This window comes from Equus przewalskii, chromosome 15, assembly GCF_037783145.1.
Source record: "Equus przewalskii isolate Varuska chromosome 15, EquPr2, whole genome shotgun sequence".
In the NCBI taxonomy this organism is placed as follows: domain Eukaryota; kingdom Metazoa; phylum Chordata; class Mammalia; order Perissodactyla; family Equidae; genus Equus; species Equus przewalskii.
Window position 1 is genome coordinate 67,357,236 of NC_091845.1, and position 24,913 is coordinate 67,382,148.

General features: G+C 35.2%; 1 protein-coding gene across 10 annotated transcripts in view; it reads left to right on the forward strand.

The window, feature by feature from the left end:
• ANKRD28 (ankyrin repeat domain 28) overlaps positions 1-24,913 on the forward strand; it is a 200,659-nt gene that overhangs the window by 84,844 nt on the left and 90,902 nt on the right. For 6 of the 10 annotated variants that reach the window (XM_070575993.1, XM_070575995.1, XM_070575998.1 and 3 more), the window contains one exon: positions 5,584-5,667. In XM_070575993.1, coding sequence (XP_070432094.1) covers positions 5,654-5,667 — 14 coding nt within the window. In that variant the 5' untranslated portion in view covers positions 5,584-5,653. Of the gene's footprint in view, positions 1-1,037; positions 4,455-5,583; positions 5,668-24,913 lie in introns of those variants that run through there. The other 4 variants (XM_008536128.2, XM_070575999.1, XM_070575996.1 and 1 more) reach the window with 4 other exon arrangements.

Consider the following 24,913-nt stretch of genomic DNA (forward strand, 5'->3'; position numbering starts at 1 on the left):
AGTACTATATGGTGCTGTTAACTTAGATAATGAAAAATATTGAAGTATTTCTCTCTCAGTATCTTTGATTATCTAGTATATCATGGGCCAGTACTTTTTACCCTTCTCTTTCCCTAGACTGTAAAATACAGTGAATATAGAAGACTGGAAAAACCTATAGTCCTACTTCTCGCCTAAGTTTACTACTCTCTCCCCCAACAATACTTAGTAAACTCTTGTCTGGTTACTGGAGTGTAAGACAAACTTCTAGCAGTCTCTCAAGAGACCTGAAAAGGGTAGAGACTTAGCAACTGAATGGGATCTCCAGACACCAATCTGAATCACCTCACCAGTAGTGGGGAGAGGTTGTCAGTACCTCGCTATTTGCTCACTGGCTTCGCAAGGGATATCATTCAACTACCCTAAATATCCATAATCATGAGATTATCTTTATTTTAAACTGTAAACTTTATACTATGAATAACACTATCAAGTAGATTCTGTTAATGTCCTTTAATAGATGTTGAAATGAGAGGTTTAGTAACTTGCTGAAGGTCACACAGTTATGTTTGTTAGTGGGAGGCTGGATTTAGAATACAAGCAGTTTGGCTACAAAGCCTCCATTTTCAGTCGCTGTGCTATTACAGTATATCTCCTAGATTAAAATCTCTGGAGATTATTATTCATTCTTATTTTATAAATGTGAAGAAATGTAGACTCGGGCTTTAAGGAGTCTTGCCCAAAGACCCAGCTAATAAGTAATGGAATCAGAATGTGAACTTCAGGTAGGCTGACTCCTAAGCCCTTAGTTTTAGCTGTCATCCTATATCATTGTTTTATATCCTGTCAACTTCTGCGTTTAAGTTGTTCACCTGCTAGAGGTGTGAAAATCATTTTGTTGCACCTTAATGCCTCCTGTATTTTCTGATTAAAGTGTGTGTGTGTGTGTTTGTATTAATCCCCCCATTGTTCTTTATAATGTTGCCACTCTATTCCAGAGTCTTGTGACATCATAGAATTCATTTCAGTGAGATTATTTACAGGTGGAAGAAAGTAGAAGGAAACAATATGTGTATAACACAGGTCCTTCAGACTTCAAGGAGTTTGCTTTCTGGTTGGGAAAAACTTAAATTAAGTATGGAAGTTGGCCTAGAACATTAAACAGGATGTACCAGCTTAGGTCTAAGTAGGTGAATTTATGTACTGGATACTTTGAAACAAGTTAAAATTGTCGATGTAAAAAGAGATTTCGTTTTAGGGAGGAAAGAAACCCTGAAGATAGAATATAGAATGTTACTATAATGGTTTCATTTTCAGATATTTCAAATATCAAGATGATATTTTTGATTTAGCCATGTGGAGATAGTTAACATCATTTTTGTATGTCAAAATATTTGCATATGTTTAGCTTAAAACCATTTTTTCTGTTTTAAAATACAACTATGTGAAATGTTAGCATATTTTAATATCTTGGTACAATTATGTTAGGGTTACAGGTTTTTTTGGTATTTAATGGTTTTTGTTCTTAAATTATATATATCATGCTTGGTTTTTTTGTTTTTGTTTTGATAAGTAAACTGGCGTAAACGAGTGAGGTAACACTAACCCTGAAATACTCATTTAAAAATAACTTGTTTGGGAATATTATCCCAATAAATAGTATATTCCCTCGTTACCTAAACTTTTCACAACTATGATAGGTTACCTGTCTTTTAAAATCACTTTTACAGTATAGTATTATAGGTTGCAAAGATCTTGAGACTGTGTGTGTGTACACTCAGTGGAAGCAGAATAGATTAGAAAGAGTACCTGTTTGGAATTAGGTGCAATTTTATTAATTTACATGAGTTTGGATAAAATACTTAATTTCTGAGTCTACTTTTTCCTCCATACAAGGTTATTGTATTAAATGAAAATTTACACCACCTAGCACATCATAAATGTTCAGAAATAACTATTATGTTTATTAATAAAAATACTGATTGATAGAACAAAGAAAAGGATTGAAGGGGAACCATGGCATATTCTTAGGGATATTTCCCAAAAGAAAAATTACAATCATTGAGTAAACAGAGAAAGAGGAGAAAGGCTAACTAGTATAAATTGGTTGTTTCTGGCACTTCTTTATTCCTTTGTGGAAATTAACTTTATAGAAGAGGAAGATTCTTTGCTTTCTTTGTATTACCCTGTGCCTTTTTGATGTATAGATAATTTAGTACCAAAGACTTAAAATGATAGTTTTATGTAGCTATTTAACAGATTTTAAGAGTTTATTCCTTTTCCAGATTGGAAGGTAGAATTATTTAATTTCTTTGGTGAAAATTCAAAGATTCATAGAATGTTAGTTAGGATTTCTACATTATGAAATTTTTATTTTTTGCCTTTAAAAATATGATGCTTAAATTCAGTGACTTAGAAATTATTAGTAAATCTTAAATTTCTTTTGTTTAAACTTTGCATCTTGAAAATAACATACATCTGGTAGATTAAAAATGGTCTTGATATAAAATAGGAATAAAATCTTAGGTTCATGGTTTCTGTATTCTCAGAAAATATTTCTCCATCATTAAAAGAATTCTCTTTTATGGGTTCACTGCAGGCATTCTTATTGCAGCTGTCATTACAGGGTTAAACATTTGCTATATTGTAACATACGAAAGCAGTTAAACTGTTTGGAATTGTTTACTTGCTAAAACCAGTGTTAGTCAGCAGAGGCAGTACACCAGATTTCCTTGTGGCTTTTAGTGGAAAATGTTAAAAGCGCACTCATTTTTCAGTTATAGAATTTTTCGGTTTGATCTGGATTAGTCACAGAACTGGCATGAACCTTCTAATTGTGAAGGCTGTCCAAATGCACTATTTTTTTCTCCTGCTAGAGGAAGTTACATCCTGAGCAGTAGCTCAGATCTCTGGTAAGTGTAACATGTGAGCATTACTAGGCATTTCATCCTGCGGTTCTGCAGTCTTTGCTATTCAGACTGTTGCTCAGTTGGAATGCTTCTGTGGGGCCGGTCCTGAGGTTCAATAGATATTTTCTAAGGACCTTCTCATTTGGTGGTATCGGTGGAGTTTTATCGGTGGAGTTTTACAAGATCATCTGAGGAAGAGGAAAGCATCTGAAACCTGCTGAAAAGGATAACTGTAGCGGTTTTCGCGATGGAAGGAAACTATATTGGCACAGAGGCAGATGATTGAATAAAGTAGTTGGCTCAAAGAAGATGCACAGTCTGCTGTTTTTTCCTCTGAATGAAGACTATTTAATGGAAGCTGTATTCATGCGGAGATCAAAGGAAACACTGGAATGATAAACTACTGGGGTTTTTCTCATTCTCCTTTTTAAAATGAAAAACCTGAAGCTGTAATTTGAGCTCAAATGCCTTCTAATTCCTTCGCAGCCTGCGTGTTCTATTAGGATTCTCCGCTAACACCATTTCTGTCTGGTGCCTGTGTCCTTTCGCTGGAGCAGCCACAGACAACTGCCTGATGGAAAAGGAATGAACGTTCTGCCTTGCTTATGCTATCGATGGGAATAAAGCTATCTGTGTTTCTTCTATTATATGGGGTATCTGGATTAATCAAGCTGTATTCTAGTACCAAGAGTCCTGTTGTCTCTTGTGGTCTGACTCATCGCATGTAAATGTACTGCAGCTTTGCTATTAATGCAGAGTGTTGTTTCTTTTTCTTTCCCAAACACAGAAAGAATTGTCAACCTCTGAGCTTCATTTTTAAGCATTTTTGCTGAGCTCTAGATGTATTTTTTTTTTCTGGATAGTATCTGCATTAAACCAGTGAAGCTGAAGAAATGAAGATAAATTAGAAGTGGAAACAGAATAGTGAGATTTTATTTTTTATCTTCAGTTATTAGCAAGCCAGCTACTGGTAACTATATGACCTTGTAGGCAAGAGTGGGTATAGCTGTAATGGTCTTCTGTCACAGCAGTTGTTTCTCATTTCATTCTGTATCGTTCGGTGTTGTCACCCAAAACAGTGATCTTTTTATGCAAGTAAATTTCTGTGAGACAGAGAGCAATGTGACTATTTTGGTAGGGGAAAAATATTTTTAAATGAGCTTGTATTGGACTCAGTTTCAGTTATTGACATGTCGAGGTGAAGTTTCTTTTAAGTTATTGCAGTAACCCAACAGAAAATAATTGGATTTTGTTGTTTTTAGGAAGTTAAAAGTTATGTAGTCATAATTTTAAACTTCAGTTTTTCCAATAGTACTTATTAACTTAAAAACAGCTGCGCTGTTTAGAGGATGATTCTCAGTGTTGTCCAGAAGAGGAGGAAAAACTACTTGTGCTCTTCCGACTGTGACTTTTATCAGATAGCTTAGAATTTAGTACTTAAAAGAGCGAATGAGTCGAGTGTGTATTGTTGTTTTGGAGGAGGTAGAAGATGAATCTCCTGCATTCATTTCTAAACTGCCACAGGAAAATAAATCCCTATACTCTACACCTTCTGGAAATGCATTGGTAAGATATGAGAGTTTATATGTTTACTGTGCTCTGAACTAGTAGGGTAAATTTTCTTTTTTAAGAATAAACATAAGTTAGTTTTCACTAGTTTCATTAAAAACCCAAAATAAAGCAATATAGCTGTGTAAATATGATGCAGTATTACTTGTGTATAAAATATACATTTCTGATTTTCAGATGTTTAACATTTCAGACTTACTACCTCTTAATCACTTAAAAAGATTTTCTTTAAAATAATTTGAGAATAGTAGTTATGGCAACCACGTTTCTGTTTTCATTTTGTGGTTTTAAAAGCTGATGTAACAAGAATGAGGAACTCTGTATGTTTTAGGAAAGTACTACCAGCAACACCGAGGCACAGCCTTTCCTGTAATGAATTTTATGTATTTACATGCAAGACTTTTATATGAAAAAGAATCAGACTTCATCCTTCACCTTATTTTTAATGCTGTTGTCAATTGGCTTCTTGTTTGCCTCGTATAATATGATACCTTATCACAGAGGCTGTGTCGTTGATTAAGAAGTTGTTATATTTAGACATGCCCGTGTTTGCCTCTTCAGGTTATTCAGGTATGCAGTACTTTCTGATCTTTGAGTAGTAGTGATTTTCATCAATAGCCAGATTTTCTTTCTTTGGATTTATACCTTTGTACGTGCAATACTAACCCATTCAAGTTGTTTCAATGCCCTAAACAGAACTTTTCAAAGAAGCATTCTTTCATGGACCTCATCGTGGCCTGAGAACTGCTAATGTTGACAAGTTGTGTCCTGCTAGTAAACGTTGAGATGTCACACTTGTATTTGGGAGAGACTTTCTTTTTACCATATATATAAACAAAAGTCTTCCACTCATAAAAAATAAAATCTGATTGTGTTTATTATACTACCTAAGTTTGTCATGCTGAATTGATTTTCTTTTTTTAATTAGGCTGCCTTTTTTCTTTCCAAGGAAGAATCCTATACTTTCATACAATTTGACCTCATGAAACTTTTGGTTAATGTCAGAAAGCAAATGATTATTGTTGATATAGGGAAGAAAAATTTTAGATTTAAAAGTTATTTGGAAATATCTTTAGAATCATCCGTGTGGTGTGATTAATGTTTTCATTACTCTCTTGTATTTTAGCCATCACTGGTGCAAGCTATATTTAATGGAGATCCTGATGAAGTTCGAGCACTAATATTTAAGAAAGAAGATGTTAACTTTCAGGTAAAACAATCAATTCACTATACCAGTCTTTAAACCTACTTTTCAAAATCTCTTTCCTAGAGTTATGATTTTTGTTAAAAAGACATAACACAAATCTGTAACAGTGGTTTTGATGAGGGCAGAAGGGTCTTGAGGCAAAAGGGAAGAGAGTGGACATATATTCAAGGATAATAACTAAAACACGAAACAGCTAGGAGCCAATGAAGGTCATTTGTTTCCCAGCTTTTTACTTTGAGATTTTTCACAGAAGAGTTGAAAAAATACTCTAAATACCCATGTACCCTTGACTTAGATACAGCGTTGGTAACATTTTGCTACATTTGCTTTCTCTCTCATACTTACACAGATTATATACATATATATGCATATATTTTTTTCTTTTGCTGAATTCCATTTGAAAGTATGTTGCACATATCATGACATTTCTCTGCTAAATACTTGTGTGCATTTCAGATGAGAGTTCTTTTTTGTGAACTCGACATAAAGGATATTTCTATTAAGTTTATAACATATCTAAATTGATTATGAGGTCAAATTTGCTTTCTGTAAGTAATCGTGGTAAGCGTTATACACAGACTCATCTGTTTGAGTCTCTCAGTAAAGAAAGACATAGTGTTTGAAAAGTCTCCAAACTTAAAGATTTAGTGGATTTAACATTCAGGGCTGACATGAGGTACAATTTTAGAGTGAGTATATGGATAATTTCCTCTCTGTATATAATTCTCCAGTGGCCAGTAAATTGAGGCTGAAAATATATAATTTACTATAATAAGATGAACTTCATTAATGTATATATTTTTACTGGAAATAAATGTTTTCAGTACATTTTTCATACATAATTCAGTCCTCTGAATTAGGGAGGGTGGGGAGGAGAGGTCATGATTCATGAAGTCACTATAGCAACACCAAAACAGATGACCTAGAAATGATTGGTAGTTCTAAGAAAGGCATATCCTGCAAGCTCATCTCAAACTCTCATTTTTTCCTCCGTTCTTTCATACAATACTGTTGTGACCACTTAACGTTAAATAGATATAAAAAGTATTTATCTTATTTTTTAAAATTGGATTATTTGAGTAGATTTGAATCTTTAAAATGGTTATGATTTTGATTAGAAAATGGTTCATTCTAACATTGGGTAGTGATCAAAATGCTATCATTGCACAGATTTTTCTTAAACCTTCCTAAGTGAATTGCCTTTGTTTATATTTATTGGAAACATGTACCTAATTCAGGATTTATTTATTTATTTTAAATAGAGTGCCTGTTCACTTTACTTAATTGAGGTGTCCTGAAGAGTCTACTTCTCTTAGGACGGAAAATAGTTATAGAGGTATAGACTTATGAAAAGGAGGAAAATGACCTTCTGTTTTAACTCTTTTGGGGCTTTTTCTTTGTTTTTTTTAATAGTACTAGTAAATCTTATCTTGGTGAGAAGTTTGGACTGTAACCCTACTTACCCTGGTTAGTTTCTTTGTCATTACAAAGTCTCATAGCCAACACTGCTTTTTTGCTATATTAATCAGAATATCCTAAATTGAAAAAAATTTATTCAGAATCATTTTTGAGCACCAGTTTATTCTCCTGGTGTGTGACTCTCTTTTATGATTTTCAGCCTCTATTTTTCTACTTACAGCTTCCTTTCTTTACTTACTTTCAACTATCAATTCTTAACATCTGCTAACCTATTCCCTTGCTCGGAAACTTAGGGCAGAACTAAAAGCTAGGTTAGTACTTCAAATCAGTAGGTCCATCTTTTTTTTTTTTTTCTTTTTTTTTCCGAGGAGGATCAGCCCTGAGCTAACTGCTGCCAATCCTCCTCTTCTTGCTGAGGAAGACTGGCCCTGAGCTAACATACGTGCCAATCTTCCTCTACTTTATACGTGGGACACCTGCCACAACATGGCCTGCCAAGTCATGCCATGTCTGCACCTGGGATCCAAACCGGCCAACCCTGGGCCGCTGAAGCAAAACATGCTCACTAAACTGCTTTGCCACCGGGCCAGCCCCTCAGTAGGTCCTTCTTGAGGGTGACTGTTTGGTTGTTTTTGGCAAATATTTTTATGGTTGCTCTTAGGCCTTTTCTCTTGTGATTCTTAGTAGTTGAGAGCATTTAATTATAAGATTTGTTAAATCTTTGGCCATTCTTTTAATTCAAAATGGTAAATTTTTTTCTTTTTCTATTTTTGTCCTCTGTGATAAGGAGTCACATAGGATTTCAAGAGGCATATGTGTGTAATAAAAATTATACTGTTTTGTCATATAAAATCCACTGTCTCTTGATCAGTAATAAAATATTTTGAAGCTTTATGTCAGTGTAACAGTGGTGTTTTTCTAAGATAAATTTGTTTAAATAAGTATTTGAGAATAACATCTGACTTTTTGAAACTTACATTTTTTGAAGTTATTTTTATAAATTTTTAGAATAGGTATGAGAGTTCAGATTTGTTTCTCTCCTGTTAAATAAACATTGTGATTATTTTAGATTGGTTTATTCAGTCATATCCTAAAGTTTTGAGTACTGTGGACCACTAAATAGCATCTTTCTTAGTAACACACCTAATTGATTTTTAACAAAACTCTAATTTAAAATATTATGCCCTCATATTATTTGGTCTGAGAACAAAGTGTTCTACTGTAAAAGCTAGGTAAGATGATTTCATTAGAAAATGCTAGAGTTTCCTATTTGGAGGCTTTGTGCGACTAAATTGACTAAATATAGGTTTATTGCTTATATAATATTTTAATCCCAGAGCAGTGATTTGGGGGTTGTTTAAAACAATAATGTCAGAGCTCTGCATGAGTTTCTCTGTGAGACTTGGCTTTCTCCTGGTGGTAAAGAGATGACTGCTACATCATGTACCCATGACAAACAACCAAAGAAGGTGGAAGGGGGACTCTCCCTATACATATACTTTTTTTTCTTTTTTTAATCTAACAAAAACATCTTTTCCAGAATCCCCACAGAACTCCCCTTGAGATTCCATTGGTTATAAACCCACTCTAAATCAATCCCCAGGGGAAGGTAGAATGGGATTAGCTTTTTGCTTAGCTCAATCATTGTTCATCACCTGGTTCATCCCCTGGGGTGAGAATAGAGACTTATCATCACTGATTATATTACCCTTCCATATCTGGAGAAAATCAGAATTTTCATAGGAAGGAATAAAGGGAAAACAGTTGTTTGGTTAGGTAACCTAATGGAAAAAATTTTTGATTGCCTACAAACAGTTGAAATAGTAAACTTTTGGAAAAATAAAAGTCCTTGGATGTGAGAGAAGGACTGTAAACCAAAAAGATGAAACATAGTCAAAAAATTTTGAAGGCAGAGTGGTATATATAAAGAACAATTGGAATATAAGTTGAAAGACATAAGGACTCGTATCTTCTTAGCCTAATTAGCTATACTACTTGAGCAAATCCATTTAACTTCTCCAGGACTCACTTTTCTTTTGTTGTAAAATGTGTGGAATTACATTAATTGCCTTTGGGGTGTTTTCCTACCCCAAATTTAGGGTACTCTAAAAATTGAGTGACCTTGAATGACCTCCTGCTTTTGCCCAGAAGATTTCATTTGTATTTCTAGATTTATGTGGCCAAAATAGTAATAATAATTAAATGTCTTTCCCTATGATTTACCTGAACTTAATACCGTGTTGTGGAGCCCAAATAATTTGATCTGACGTATTAGTAACACATTTCAGAGGAAAGGTCTGACTTTATAAGAAAATTATTTTCTACAAGTAGAAATTGTTTTTCTCTATCCAGAGTAATAGAATCTGGAATTTAGAATTTAGAATAAATAAATAGAATAAAATTCTTAATTATAGAATTTTATTTCAGACAGTGACATGCCTAAGCTTTTTTATGTTACTTGATTTAACTCACACAACAATATTGTAAAGTTGGTAGGTTATCATTTCCGTTCCACCAGTAGATGACAAAACTAAAACTCAGAAAGGTTAAACACCCCAGGATCAGTAAGTATAGCAGAACAGGAATTTGAACCTCTGTCAGACTTGACAGTAACTGGGGAAATAATAAAGTAAATTGGAGAGAGAGAAATATTTTCTCTTTTTCCAAATAGTGCCATAAAGCAATAATGGTTCAAAAATGGATATTTTCCCCTAAAAGTTATGTCCATGTTGTATGGACCTCCTACCTTTTAAACTCTAATACAAATATGATCCTAATTTTCATGGTGCCAAGTGCTATTAAATTTTAACATTGCAAATGAGTGAATACGCAAGCCTCCCTTAGTGTCATATTTTTTGGCTGGATAAAAATGTTATTCACAGTAGTCTCAAGCTAGGGGTAATTATCATCCAGCCAACGCAGTTTTTAGTGTTTAAATCAGAGGAAGGTTTAGATTATGAGTGACCTTTTGAAAACTCCGAAGAGTTGATGTAAGAGCTAGTCATTAGACCTTGTCTCTATCATATAACTTAATATTTTTTAAAATGCTACCTTGTGTATTTTACTTGTTGGCTTCTAAATTTAGATAGACTTTGTCATTCAAAATATTTTGGGATTGGTTTTGCCAAAGTAGTCTTCCAAATTATTAACACCTTTTAAGCTTTCAAAAATACTTTCTGGGATCATTGAAATGATGTTGATTTTACTTTGTCAGATGAAGTGTTCAGCAAATATATACATATACATACATGTGTTTGTGTATATCACACAAGCAGATTGTTGGTTTTCATTCTTTTTGTAATACTGTTGTTGGCAGTTAACACAAAGTAGTAAACCCTAAGTTTACACAGGTTGCCTGATTTTCACCCACCCCTATCCTTCACAGTGTTCTCTTAACCTTTTCTGGAAATGAGCAAGAAGTGCTCTAATCTAACAAATCTTTCTTGTGGCCACATGTCGCTTCTGCTGTCAGTACACCAAGCTGTTGATGTTCCTAAGCTCTTAAAACTTCTTCACTCAGTTATTTGAGGTTATGTGTACTCTCTGTCCTAAAACTGTATGTCTGTACATGGTCTTCTGTAGCTACTCACAGTAATTTGTATTAGAGCCCACAACCCTCCAGCCTGATCACACGTGTACCCATCCAGCTTCCAGCTGGATCCATGGAACATGGGGCAGAAAGAGGGAGTGAAAATAGAGAAGAACCAACTCAGCTTCCACTGAGGAGAGAATTCCCCTATAGTTTCTCCATGCCTAGAAATGGCACCTCTCCTCTATTCTTGCCAGTGCCTAGATTCCAGCCTGAGATTTTTAAATTTTCTTCACCAATGTTCAGGTTTCCTCCAAGATCCATAAATGAGTGTATGTTCTCTGTCATTGTGACTGAATAGCTATTATGGTGGTCCTGAAACAAAGAAGGTATCGTCCAATGAGAACAGGTCATTTTGCAGCTAGAAACTGTTGACTTATTTTTGTATTCCATTTATATATTGTTTTTTATTTAGCATATACATGTTCTACATCTTCCTTTGTTATCCCCAATGTATTTTGGGAATCATTCCATGTTAGTATATGGAAAGCTTCCTCATTCTCTTTATAGCTACGTAGTTTTATATTGTGTTTATAACTTTATTTAACTTCTTCCCCTCTAAGAGGGTATTTGGGTTATTTTTAATCTTGCTAATTGGTAATAAATGAGAGATTTTAGCCGAGTAAACAAAAATTCTCCTTCAGTGGACAAGCAAAGATTTTAGAATGTTTGTATTTATTGTGAATTATTAAATACATTATGAAATTCTCAAACAATCTGCATGTCCTCTGAATTCTTTGTTTAAAGCAATTTTAGTGGACATGTATATATACATTGGTGGTGAGAAAATAATGTTATTTTTTATAGAGATCAAGTATCTCTACTCAGAAATAATGCTGATGACTTCCTTTTCCCCTGGGGATTGGTCTTTGTTTATTTTTATTATTTTATAGAGGTAATATTGATTTATATATTGTACATATTTCAGGTGTAAATCATTATATTTCGCCTTCTATGTAAACTGCATCCTGTTCTCCACCAAAAGTCTAGTTGCCATCTGTCACCATACGCATGTGCCCCTTTACCCCTGTCACTGTCTTCCCACCCCCACCATCTGTTCTCTGTATCTATGTGTTTTAACCACCAATCTGTTCTGTCTCTCTCTCTGTATTTATCTTCCTCATGAGTGAAATCATACAGCATCAAGGTTCATCCATGGTGCAAATGGCAAGATTTCATCTTTCTAATGGCTGAATAGTATTCCATTGTATATGCATACCACATCTTTATCCATTCGTCCATCAGTGGGCACTTAGTTTGTTTCCAAGTCTTGGCTGTTGTGAATAATGCTGCAATGAACATAGTGGTGCATATAGTTTTTCATATCAGTGTTTTCATGTTCTTTGGATAAATATCGAGAAGTAGAATAGCTGGTATTTCTGTTTTTAACTTTTGAGAAATCTCCATACTGTTTTCCGTAGTGGCTGCACCAGTTTGCATTCCCACCAGTAGTATACAAGGGTTCTCTCTTCTCCACATCCACTTGTTGTTTCTTTTCTTTTTAATAATAACCATTCTGACAGACATGAAGTATAGTGTCTCTTTGTGGTTTTGATTTACATTTCCCTAATAATTAGTAATGTTGAACATCTTTTCATGTGCCTGTTGGCCATTTGTGTATCTTCTTTGGAAAAATGTCTGTTCAGATCCTCTGCTCATTTTTTAATTGGGTTGGGTTTTTTTTGTTGAATTGTATGAGTTTATATATTTTTAATATTGACCCTTTAACAGATAGATGATTTGCAAATATCTTCTCCCAATTGGTAGATGGTTTCCTTTGCTGTGCAGAAGCTTTTTCAGTCTTATTTATTTCTTTTGTTTCCCTTGCCTGAGGAGATGTCAAAGAGTGTACTGCCTCTGTTTTCTTCTAGGCATTTTGTGGTTTCAGGTCTTACATTTAAGTCTTTAATCTATTTTGAGTTAGTTTTTATGTATAGTGTTAGATAGTGGTCTACTTTTCATTTTTTGGCATGTGACCATCCAGTTTTCCCAACACCATTTGTTGAAGAGACTTTCCTTTCTCCGTTGTGTATGTTCTTGGCTCCTTTGTTGAAAATTAGCTGTCCATAAACGTGTGAGTTTATTTCTGGGCTCTCAATTCTGTTCCATTGATCTGTGTGTCTGTTTTTCTGCCGGTATCGTGCTGTTTTGATTACTATAGTGTTGTAATGAATGTTGAAATCAAGGAATGTAATACCACCAGCTTCATTTTTTTTCTCAGGATTGCTTTGGTGGTTTTGTGTATTTTGTTCTGTATAAATTTTAGAATTCTTTGTTCTATTTCTGTGAAAAATATTGTTGGGATTTTGATGGGAATTGCATTGAATCTGTAGATTGCTTTAGGTAATATGGACATTTTTAACTATGTTAATTTTCCTGATCTATGTTAATTTTTCTAATCCATGATCATGGAGTATCTTTCCGTTTCTTTACACCTTTGATTTTTTTCAACGTCTTAGAGTTTTCAGTGCACAGATCTTTCACCTCCTTGGTTAAATTCATTCCTAGGTATTTTATTCTTTTTATTGCAACTGTAAATGGGATTGTATTTTGGATTTCTTGTTCTGCTAGTTTGTTATTAGTGTGTAGAAACACAACTGATTTTTGTATGTCGATTTTGTACCCTGCAACTTTACTCTATTTTATTATTTCTTATAGTTTTTTGTGTATTCTTTAGGGTTTTCTATATATAGAATCATGTCATCTGCAAATAGTGACAGTTTTACTTCTTCCTTTTCAATCTGCATACCTTTTATGTCTTTTTCTTGCCTGTTTGCTCTGGCTGGGACTTCCAGTACTATGTTGAATAAGAGTGGTGAGAGTGGGTATCCTTGTCTTGTTCCTGCTCTTAGGGGGCAGCTTTAAGTTTTTCAGCAAGTATGGTGTTAGCTGTGGGTGTCATATATGGCCTTTATTATGTTGAGATACTTTCCTTCTATGCCCTTTTTTCTTGCTTTTTCTTTTTATTTGGTGAGGAAGATTGGCCCTGAGCTTACACCTCTTGCCAATTTTCCTCTTTTTGCTTGAGAAAGAGTGGCCCTGAGCTAACATCTGTGTCAGTCCTCCTCCACTTCGTACTTGGAATGTTACCACAGCATGGCTCAATGAGCAGTGTGTAGGTCCATGCCCAGGATCCAATCTCATGAACCCCAGGCCACCAAAGCAGAGCACGCAAACTTGAGCACTACGTCATGGGGCTGGCCCCTTTTATACCCATTTTGTTGAGAGTTTTTACCATAAATGGGTGCTGATTATTGTCAGGTGCTTTTTCGGCATCTGTTGAGATGATCATGTGAGTTTTATTCTTCATTTTGTTAACGTGGTGTACTACATTGATTGATTTGTGGATGTTGAACCATCCTTGCATGCCTAGAATAAATCCCACTTGATTGTGGTGTATGATCCTTTTAATGTATCGTTGTATTCAATTTGCTAATATTTTGTTGAGGATTTTTGCGTCTATGTTTACCAGTGATATTGGCCTGTAAAAATTTTCTTTCTTTGTGTTGTCCTTGTCTGGGTTTGGTATAAGGATAGTGCTGGCGTCAAAAAAAGAGTGAGGAAGTGTCTCCTCTTCAACTTTTTGGAAGCATTTGAGAAGGATAAGTATCATATCTTTGAATTCACCAGAGAAGCTGTCTGCTTCTGGAGTTTTCTTTTTTGGGAGGCTTTTGATTACTGTTTCAATCTCCTCACTACTAATTAGTCTCTTCAGATTCTCTGTTTCTTCTTGATTCAATTTTGGAAGGTTGTATGATTCTAAAAACTTATCCATTTCTTCTTGGTTATCCAGTTTGTTAGCATATAGCTTTTCATAGCATTCTCTTGTAATCCTTTATATTTCTGTATATTTGTTGTAATTTTTCCTCTTTTGTTTCTAATTTTATTTAAGCCTTCTCTCTTTTTTTCTTAGTCTAGCTAAAGGTTTGTCAGTTATGTTTATTTTTCCAAGAACCAGTTCTTAGTTTCATTGCTACTTTCTGTTGTCTTTTTAGTCATTGTTTTGTTTATTTCCACTCTGATTTTTATTACTTCCTTCCTTCTACTGATTTGGGCTTCATTTGTTCTTCTTTTTCTAGTTCCTGTAGGTGTTCGTTTTCTAGTTCCTATTAGATTGTGTATTTGAGATTTTTTTTGTTTTTTGAGGTAGGCATGTGTACTGTAAACTTCCCTCTTAGCACTGCTTTTGCTGCATCCCATAGATATTGGTATGTTGTGTTTTCATTTTCATTTGTCTCCAGGTATTTTTTGATTTCTTCATTGATCCAGTAGTTATTCAGTAGCATGTTGTTTAGTCTCCACATATTTGTGACTGTTCCAGCTTTTTTGTAGTTGCTTTCTAGTGTCATACTAGAAACGTATGGTTGGAAAAGATGCTTGATATGATTTCATTCTTCTTAAATTTGTTGAGACTTGTTTCCCAACATATGGTCTGTGTACTTTAGAAGAATGTGTGTTCTGCTGCTTTTGGATGGAATGTTCTATATATATCTAATAAGTTCATCTGGTCTAATGTTTCATTTAAGGCCAATGTTTCCTTGTTGGTTTTCTGTCTGGATGATCTATCCATTCATGTAAGTGGGGTGTTAAAGTTTCCTACTATTATTATGTTGATGTCAGTTCCCCCCTTTAGGTCTGTTAATAATTGTCGTATATACTTTGGTACTCCTATGTTAGGTGCATGTATATTAGTAAATGTTAAGTCTTCTTGATGGATTGTACCCTTTATCATTATATAATGTCCGTCTTTGTTGTTATCTTTTTTGGCTTGAGGTCTTTTTTGTCTGACTAATGTATATTTTGTCTGACAAGTATGGCTAACCCCACTTTCTTTTGGTTTCCATTAGCTTTGAATATCATCTTCTGTCCCTTCGTTCTGAGCTTGTATTTGTCTTTAGAGCTAAGATGGATTTCCTAGAGGCAGCATATTGTTGTCTTGTTTTTTAATCCATCCAGCCAGTCTGTGTCTTTTGATTGGTGAATTCAACCCATTTACATTGAGGGTGATTATCGATATATGAGGACTTAATACTGCCATTTTATCCTTTGTTTTCTGGTTGCTCTTTATTTCCATTGTTTCTTTTCCTTGTGTTTCTCTCTGCCATTTCATTGTGGTGGTTTTCTGTGATGTCTTTCTCAGCTTCTTCTTTTATGTTTTTTCACTTTGCTCTGATTTTTTTGTTTTGTGGTTATCATGAGGTTTGTATGAAAGATCTCATAGATGAGATGGTCCTTTTTCTGCTGACAGTGTCTTTTTCTTTTTTTCTTTTTGGCTCCAGATCCCATGCTTATTTTAGTGAGGAAGATTGGCCCTGAACTAACATCTCTTGCCAATCGTCCTCTTTTTTTTTCTCCCAAAGCCCCAGTACGTAGTTCTATATCCTAGATGTTAGTCATTCTTTGTGGGATGCTGCCACAGCACGGCCAAAACAGTGAACCCCAGGGCACCAAAGTAGTATGCTTGAACTTAACCACTCAGCCACAGGGCCAGCCCCTGCTGATAACATCTTATCTCCATTAGCCTATGCAGGTTCTGTCCTTTTTCTTTTCCCCTTGTATGTTTTTGTTGTCACCAGTTATCCCTTTTTGTATTGTGAATTTGTTACCAAATTGAAGTGATTATAGTTATTTATAATGCTTCCTTTCCCTTTAACATTTATGTTATAATTACACGTATACTATTTTATTCTGCAGAGTTACAATTTTCTGATTCTGTCTGCCTGCCTTGGTCAAAGCTTTGTATATCTTTGTCTTTTTGTTCCAGGTAGAAGAGCTCGTTTCAGCATTTCTTTTAAAGGAAGTCTTGTGGCAGTGAAATCCCTCAGCTCTTGTTTGTTTGGAAAAGCCTTTATTTCTCCTTCATATCTGAAAGATCACTTTGCTGGATAGAGTATTCTTCGCTAACAGTTTTTATTTTTCAATAATTTGAATATATCTTTCCACTCTTTCCTGGCCTGTAGGGTTTCTGCTGAGAAATCTGTTGATAGTCTAATGGGGATCCCTTTGAGGGTTATTGACTTTTTCTCCCTAGCTTTTTAAAAGTATCCTTTCTTTCTTTCTTGTTGATTTTTTTCAGTTTTGTTTTGTGTCTTGGAGAAGATCTTTTTGCATTGAGATACTTGAGTGTTCTGTTAGCTTCATATATTTGTATATCCAGCTCCTTCCCCAGGTTTGAGAAGTTCTCAGCTACTACTTTTTTAAATAAACTCACAGCTCCCTTCTCTCTTTCTTCTCCTTCTGGGTTGCTCATTGCCCTTATGTTGCCCTTTCTAATGGATTTGGATAATTGTTGTAGAGTTTGTACATTTTTTTTTAAAGTATTAGTTCTATCTCCTTTTGTACCTGCATCATTTCTAGGTTTTCATCTTCAGGTTCACTTATTCTCTTTTCCATATGATGTCCTCTATTTTCAATGCTTTTTATTTTTTATTCATTTAATTTTGTTTGTGTGTGTGAGGAAGACTGGCCCTGAGCTAGCATCTGTTGCCAGTCTTCCTCTTTTTGCTTAAGGAAGATTGTCACTGAGCTAACATCTGGGCCAATTTCCTCTACTTTATTTGGGACACCGCCACAGTGTGGCTTGACGAGTAGAGCTAGGTCTGCGCCCAGGATCTGAACCTGCAAACCCCAGGCCGCCAAAGCAGAACATGTGAACTTAACCGCTACGCCACCAGGCTGTCCCCATTCAGTGCTTTTTAATTCATTTTTCATCTCATTATTGAGTTCTTCAGCTTCAGAATTTCTTTGTGCTTTTTTTAGAGTTTCAGTCTCTTTGGTAAAGTATTCTTCTATTCATTGGTTTTATTCCTGAGCTTATTGAACTGCTTTTCTGAGTTTTCTGGAGCTTGTTGAGTTTGTTCATGACTGCTGTATTAAATTCTTTATCAGTTAGATCACAGTCTTCCATGACTTTATGTTTGGTTTCTGCAGAATTGTTTTCTTTTTGTGATAACATGGTACCCTGGTTTTCATGGTGCTTGTTGAGTTAATCCTCTGCCAGTGCATTTGTAGTAGCGAACACATTTTTAATTTAGATATAACTTTGTTTTGGTTAAAGCTTTTCAACTGCTTGGAGATTAGAAGCCTTTTGTTTGTTTGTTTTTTAGTTAGGGGCTCTATAGCACTAGTTTTTGGTTTCTCTTACCTGTGGTACCTCTGGCCATATTTTCACCCTCCATCGCCTCTATTTGGAGTGGCAGTAGTACTCTCGTTGCCACCACCTGCACTTCTGAGGGTCACTGATGTCTTGATGTTGATGCTGTAGCTGGCTTTGCCACCAGGGACACAGGAATGGCTAATGCCTCAGCCATGTCCAGGATCACTTGAGTCAGCAGCTCCACAACCATAGTTGAGGGAGGGAGAGCATGGGAGGGAGCCTAGTTTGCAGGGCGCTCTCTCGGCTGTTGGTTGTTACTTTGTGGCCATAGTTGATGCTGTGGCTGGCTAGCTGGAGTTCTCTGGGAGTGGGGGTTGGTTGGCTTAGCTACCATTGCTGGGAATCTGGGATCCTGGATGCTGCCTCTGCTGTTCCCCCATTTAGCTTCCTCTCTGTGCTTCAGTCCACCCACCTTTTTATATACTGATGTGTGGATCTCTCCGGAATCCTGGTGTGTTGTGTAATGTTGCCTTTGTCGGGTTATGGATCACGCTGCTATGATAATGACATCTGCTGCTGCTGATTTTCTATATTATAATTATATATGAATTAATAATGATAGTTGTATAGTAGAGCAAAAGTGTCATAAACTGTGTCCTAATTTTCAGACTGAACTGAAGTTGCAAATTGATCTGATGGTTGTAGCTAGCACCTCAGCCTGTTTTTCTAAAACTTTTATTGAAGTGTAATTGACATACAATAAATTGCATAAATTTAAAGTACAATTTCCTAAGTTTTGACATATGTGTACACCTGTGAAGCCATCACCACAGTCAAGATAGTTAACATTCCCATCACTACCAAAAGATTACTTTTACGTTAACCTAACCTGATCTGCTTTGTATTACTGCAGATTGTTTGTATTTTCTAGAGTTTTATATAAATGGAATTATACAATATGTCCTCCTTTTTTCTAGGTTTTTTTCATTCAGCATAATTATTTTGAGCTTCATCCAAGTTATGGCATGTATTAATAGTTCATTTCTTTTTTTGCTGAGTAGTATTCCATTGTACTGATATACACAATTTGTTTATCCACTCACCTCTGGAAGGACATTTTGTTTCCTTTTTCCGTCTATGAGAAATAAAGCTACTGTGAACCTTTGTGTATAAGTCTGTGTGTGTACACATGCTTTCCTTTCTCTTGAGTAAATATCTGGTGGTGGAATGGTTGGACCATATGGTAGGTGTATGTTTAACTTTTTAAGAACTACCAACTATTTCCAAACTGGTTGTGCCATTATACATTCCTACCAATAGGATGAGAATTCCAGTTTTTCCACATCCTCACCAATATTTGGTGTGATCAGCCTTTCTAATCTTAAACATTCTAATGGATGTGTATCTCACAGTTTATCTCATTGTGGTTTTAATTTGCATTTCTGTGATAACTAATGATGTTGAGCATCTTGTGCTTTTTGGCAATCTATATATCTTTAGGTGAAATGTCTTTTCACATGTTTTTACTAGTTTTTTTCTTATTGAATTGTTTTCTTACTTTTGAGTTTTGAGAGTTCTTTATATGTTCTGGATACAAGTCAGTCTGTGGCTGTGTTTTCATTCTCTTAAGCGTTTTAAGAAATTTTAAATTTTGATGGTGTCCAACTTAATTTATTCTTTTGTGGATCTTGGTTTTGGTGTTGCATCTAAAAAAAATCTATCTCGGTGTCACATAGATTTTCTCATATCTTCTAGAAGTTTTTTAGTTTTAAGTTTCACATTTAAATCTACAATCTATTTTGAGTTAATGTTTGTGTATAGTGCAAGGTATTTGTCAAAGTTCACTTTTTTATGTATGTATATATCTAATTGTTACATATTTGTTCAAAAGACTATACTTTCTTCACTGAATTGCTGTTGCATCTTTATCAAAAGTCACTTGTCCATATATGTCTGGATTTATTTATGGACTGACTCAATTATGTTGCACTGCTGTATTTGTCTGGCTTAATGCCAATACCACACTGTTATGATACTGTAACTTTATAATAAGTCTTGAAATCACCAAATTTTTTCTTCTTTTTCAAAATCGTTTTGGCTATTCTAGATCTTTTGCATTTCCATATGAATTTTAGAATCAGCTTGTCAGTTTCTTGAAAAAAGAGAAATTGGGATTGTATTGATCCTATAGATGAACTGGGCAAATATTAGCATCTTAATATTGAGTCTTCTGACCCATGAACAAGTTAAATCTCTCCATTTATTTAGGTAATTTTTAATTTCTCTCAGCAAGTTTTGTAATTTCACCGTGTGTGGTCTTTTTCATCTTTTGTCAGATTTATCTACATTTTATAAATTTTGTTCCTACTGTAAATATTACTTTATTTCAAAATAGGCTAATTATTCCCCACCACTGAGGTAGGTTTTTCCTGAGTACTCTAAGCAGTGCTCCAGGAATGATGAGCTTTTCCACCCTAGCTGGTGGGAACAGAAGACTGTTCCCTGTGTGTGAACTAGGCAGTGTTCCCTCTAATCCATGCATTTTCAGTGGGGGTAGTATCACCTCCGACTTGACAAAAATTGTTTTTATGTTGGGGCAGGGGGGTTGTGAAAAATCTTCCATACTAAATGATTTGTGGCCCTCCTAAGGGCCACAGTGTATAAATTAGGTACATAGTGGTATAAAATTTCATGGGGGCAATTGGTAACAAACATGTCTAAAAAGACTCCTGGGTCAGGGTGATAAGGAAAAAAAGATTGAGAAACACTAATGATTTGTAATGGTTCTTTTTGTCAGTCTGAGGTAGTGTTCTTACGTACATGTGCTGCTCAGTCCTTAGCTGAGTCCACGAGGGAATGTTCTGCAGTTCTCTGGGTTCTCTCCTGGTACCGCCTTCTCCTCTCTGTTTCTCTGTCTTGAGAATTCTAGCCCTTATATTCTCCCCAGACCATCAGCTCTGTCTTCTCAACTCAGGGAAATAATGCCTGTTAAAAATACACATGGCTCTGTAAAAGCCATTGAGAAGCATTTTATTGATCAAAACAACTGACTAACATTCCATTGAATGTTTCTAGACTTAGATTTTACGTATTTTGTGAAGTGGCAGTTTTCTATTATTGTCCAGCAGTATTTTTGAAATAGAAATTCTATACATTAGTATTTTAAACAATTGTATTCCATTTGATAATTAAAATTGCCCAATCAGGGATGGCATCTCCTCTACTTCCTCTTATTCTTAAATGCCCTGGTATTGATATGTAATTTTGGTGTTTTATTTTCTTCTATGAAAAGCAAGTAAGCTTTATCCTAGGACTGTCTGAAAACTTGTAGAAGAGAGTAAATTCAATATTTAGAATAGCATGTTCTGTGGATTTGTCTTTTTAATATTATTACTGATAGAGCAATGCCTAGACCAAAACAGGAATTAATGCTTAGGTTCTAAACTTTCAAATAGAATTTACCTGGGTCAAGAACTGTACCTTCCATTTTTTCAGATAGTACTGGAAAGGCACGTTAGAGATTGAGTAGTTAAATCGTCTTTATTATTGATGAAGCAAAACTAAGGCTCCTGGAGATTATTTGATTTGGTTACTTCCATTTAGCAGAGATAGCATAATGCTCCAGTTTTCTTAATGTCCAGTTTAGTTTTCTGTCCATGTTGTCTCCCTTGGCTTGTTACCTCTCACTTCTGCCTAGTGGCTTAGTATTAGAAGAAATTCCTTAGCTTTTCTCTATAACTATAAGTATATAATCCCTTAATAAAAACTTGCTAGCTTAATTGGATGTAATTTGGTATCCAGTTGGTTCATTTCCTTGATAAATATGTGCCAGTTCCTATGCTGGCTACTAGGGAGACCAGCCATACATACTTTCTTCCATGTTCTTTCCTGACTCAGGATATCAGTTGTGCCCACATTGTCTACAGCTTCCTTTGTCTCATCTTCAATTTCTGTTCGTTCTTCAGGTTGCAGCTTATGGTAGGCAGAACCCTAAGATGGCCCACAAGATTCTGCCCCTGGTCTACATATCCTCTGTAATCTCCTGTACTGTGAATGTGATAGGATAGCACTCCTGTGATTAGTTTATGGCATCTGGCACAGTTGACTTTAGGAAAGTGAGGTTAGCTGGGTGGGCCTGACCTCATTGTATGAACTCTTTAAATCTGTATCTAAAGTCAGAAACAAAGGGAGGAAAGGATTTGATGTGAAGCAGATTCTCTGCTGATGACTTTGAAGACAGAGGCCACCATGTGGCAAGAACTGTGGGCAGTCTTTAGGAGGAGAGGGCAACTTCTGGATGACAGGAAGGAGAACTGGAACCTCAGTCTCATAACCACAAGGAACTGAATTTTGCCTGAATGAGCCTAGTAGATTCTTCCTTGGTCAGGCTTCCTGGTGAGAACACAGCCCAGTGACACCTTGATTTCAGCTTTATGAGAGCTAAAAAGACTGCCCATGAGCAGAGGACTTCTGCCCTACAGAACGTGAAATAGTAAATGACTGTTGTTTTAAGCTGCTAAACTACTGGTAATTTGTTATTCAGCAATAGAAAACTAGTACAAGGCTTAAATATCTCTTTTACTGGATCACCTTTCCTGCTCCTGCAGGTAGTATTACGTCAGCCTAATAGATGCCCACAGTACTCTGAACTTCCCTTTTGTAACACTCATATTAATTGACTAGCGTCATGTTCAGTAACTTTCACTCTCTGGAGATAGGGACCTTGTTTGAATTATTCTGTCTATTTCTACCCAGTGTGTGGTAAGTAATAGCCATTTAAGAAATATTAGAAATGAATAAATGAAAAACAAGACATAGTCCCTGACTTCAGCTAAGTTTATAATATAAAGGTATTTGCTTTTGTTGTGAGTGGATATATTGGTTTTTGTTTGTGTGTGGGGTGTTTTTGTTTTGCTGGCTGGGAGCAGAGAACTGTCAGTAGTCCAAGTGCAGTCAGGCTAAACTGGCCTCTTTCCACAGTCATTTTACCTTGCATCCCCATCACTTGCTTAGACAATTCAAAACACTTTGATGTAAGGAGGATGAGTTCTTTAAAAAAGAGAGAGAGAGAAAGCAAAAGCATGTGCACTTGAAATGCCTGTGGACAAAGGCAGTATTCTCTTATGAAATAATAACTTCATCATTTGCAGCATTCATTGATGTCTATCAGAGCATTGACTTTAAAGGGACAGCTGGAGATGGACCTCTTCTACCCTAGGCTCTGCCAAGGGGACTGAATCCCATCATGCCCTCAATGCTCAGGAACCAGAATTTGGTTCAAGGGAAGACATTTAATAAAGATCTTAGCATTAGAGTTTCCCTGACAAACTAGAAAGTAGCTTTAGTATTGTTTTACAGGTCTAAATCATTATCAGTAAATAAAAGTAAATTTTGCAGGATTGCTGAACACATAACACAAAAGCAACACAGAAAATAATAGTAATCTCACAAGTGAAGAGGGGATGCTGGGAGCTGCCATTCATTGTTAAGAACTGCTCAATAAGCCACATGTATAGTTTTTGATAACATGAGGTTTGCTTTTCAGATCATGCTGCCAGAACAGTGGCACATATAAACAAGTCTAAATAGCTGATATGTTGGTAATTGTCTGTAAACCAAAGTACCTGTAATAGCCAGTCAGATTTGAGAAAGGAAACTTTTTGTTCCATCCCACCCCAAATTATCTATTCACAAAGAAAATATTTTAGATTTTGTTTGAATTACATAATTTTAGATTATTTATTATGAATGTGAATAATTTAGTTAATAGTAGATTAGTTAAATATATGTTTTTCCATAAAATTAACAGTGACAAAACCTTGAGACGTATTTTTTTATGTCTTATTGTAATTGTTGAGTAAAGCATGTAAGTTATGTAAATATTTTAAAGTAATTACCATTTTTTTCTTCAGTGGTTTTTATAGAGAATCAATGATTTGAATATTACTTACCAAAGTGACTTTGAAGCATGTTTCTTGTATAAGCTCAAAAAATAATAATCATTTTAGGATACATTTGTCTTTGTATATAAGAAAAAAATAGGAAATGCTTTATGTCAAGTTCTTATTATTAATTTGGAAGATAAATAGGTACAGTGAGGGATTTTGTTTTTTGTTAACATAGAAACTGAATTACATTAATACTGTTTTTTTGAGTTTTTAAAGATTACTTTGCTCAAATATCTGGTAACAAAATTTCTATTTCTATTCTTAATTCCTTTGTTTACGCAGATTGGTGGTTGGGGGAAGGGCACGGGTGCAAGGATGAGTGGCTCTCTTTTTCAGTTTTCAAGTGACTTTTTCATTTTCATTTTGAACGTTAGTTCGGGAAAACAAAACTTGCCAAAACAACAAAGGCAGCTACTGTTCTTAAGCTGAAATATCATGTCAGAGCATGTGTATTCCACCAATTTTTTGATACGCTTTTCCTCTTAGTTCAGATGTAGTTTAATTCATATTTTGGAAGAATAATTAAGCACTCGTATCCAACATTTTTCTCCTTTGTTTTAATCTTTTTAAAATTGTAAAATACAACACATTTGAAGTATGTAAAACAAATGTAGAATATAATGAATTATTTAAATGTAACCACTACCAAGATCAAGAAACAAAACATTGCTAGTACCTCAGAAATGCCCTTTTGCCCTCTCTGTGTTAGAACTGTTTCCTCCCACCCCACAATGTAACCCGTAATCTGACTTTTATCATATTCTCTTTCTTTTTTTTTTTTTCTCTTTTTTTTTTTATTTTTATTTTTTATTAATGTTATGATAGATTACAAGCTTGTGAGATTTCAGTTGTACATTTTTGTTAGTCATGTTGTGGGTACACCACTTCCCCCTCCGTACCCTCCCCCCACCCCCCCTTTTCCCTGGTAACCACCGATCAGATCTCCTTCTCAATATACTAATTTCCACCTATGAGTGGAGTCATATAGAGTTCGTCTTTCTCTGACTGACTTATTTTGCTTAACATAATGCCCTCGAGGTCCATCCACGTTGTTGTGAATGGGCCAATTTCGTCTTTTTTTATGGCTGAGTAGTATTCCATTGTGTATATATACCACATCTTCTTTATCCAATCATCAGTTTCTGGGCATGTAGGCTGGTTCCACGTCTTGGCTATTGTAAATAATGCTGCGATGAA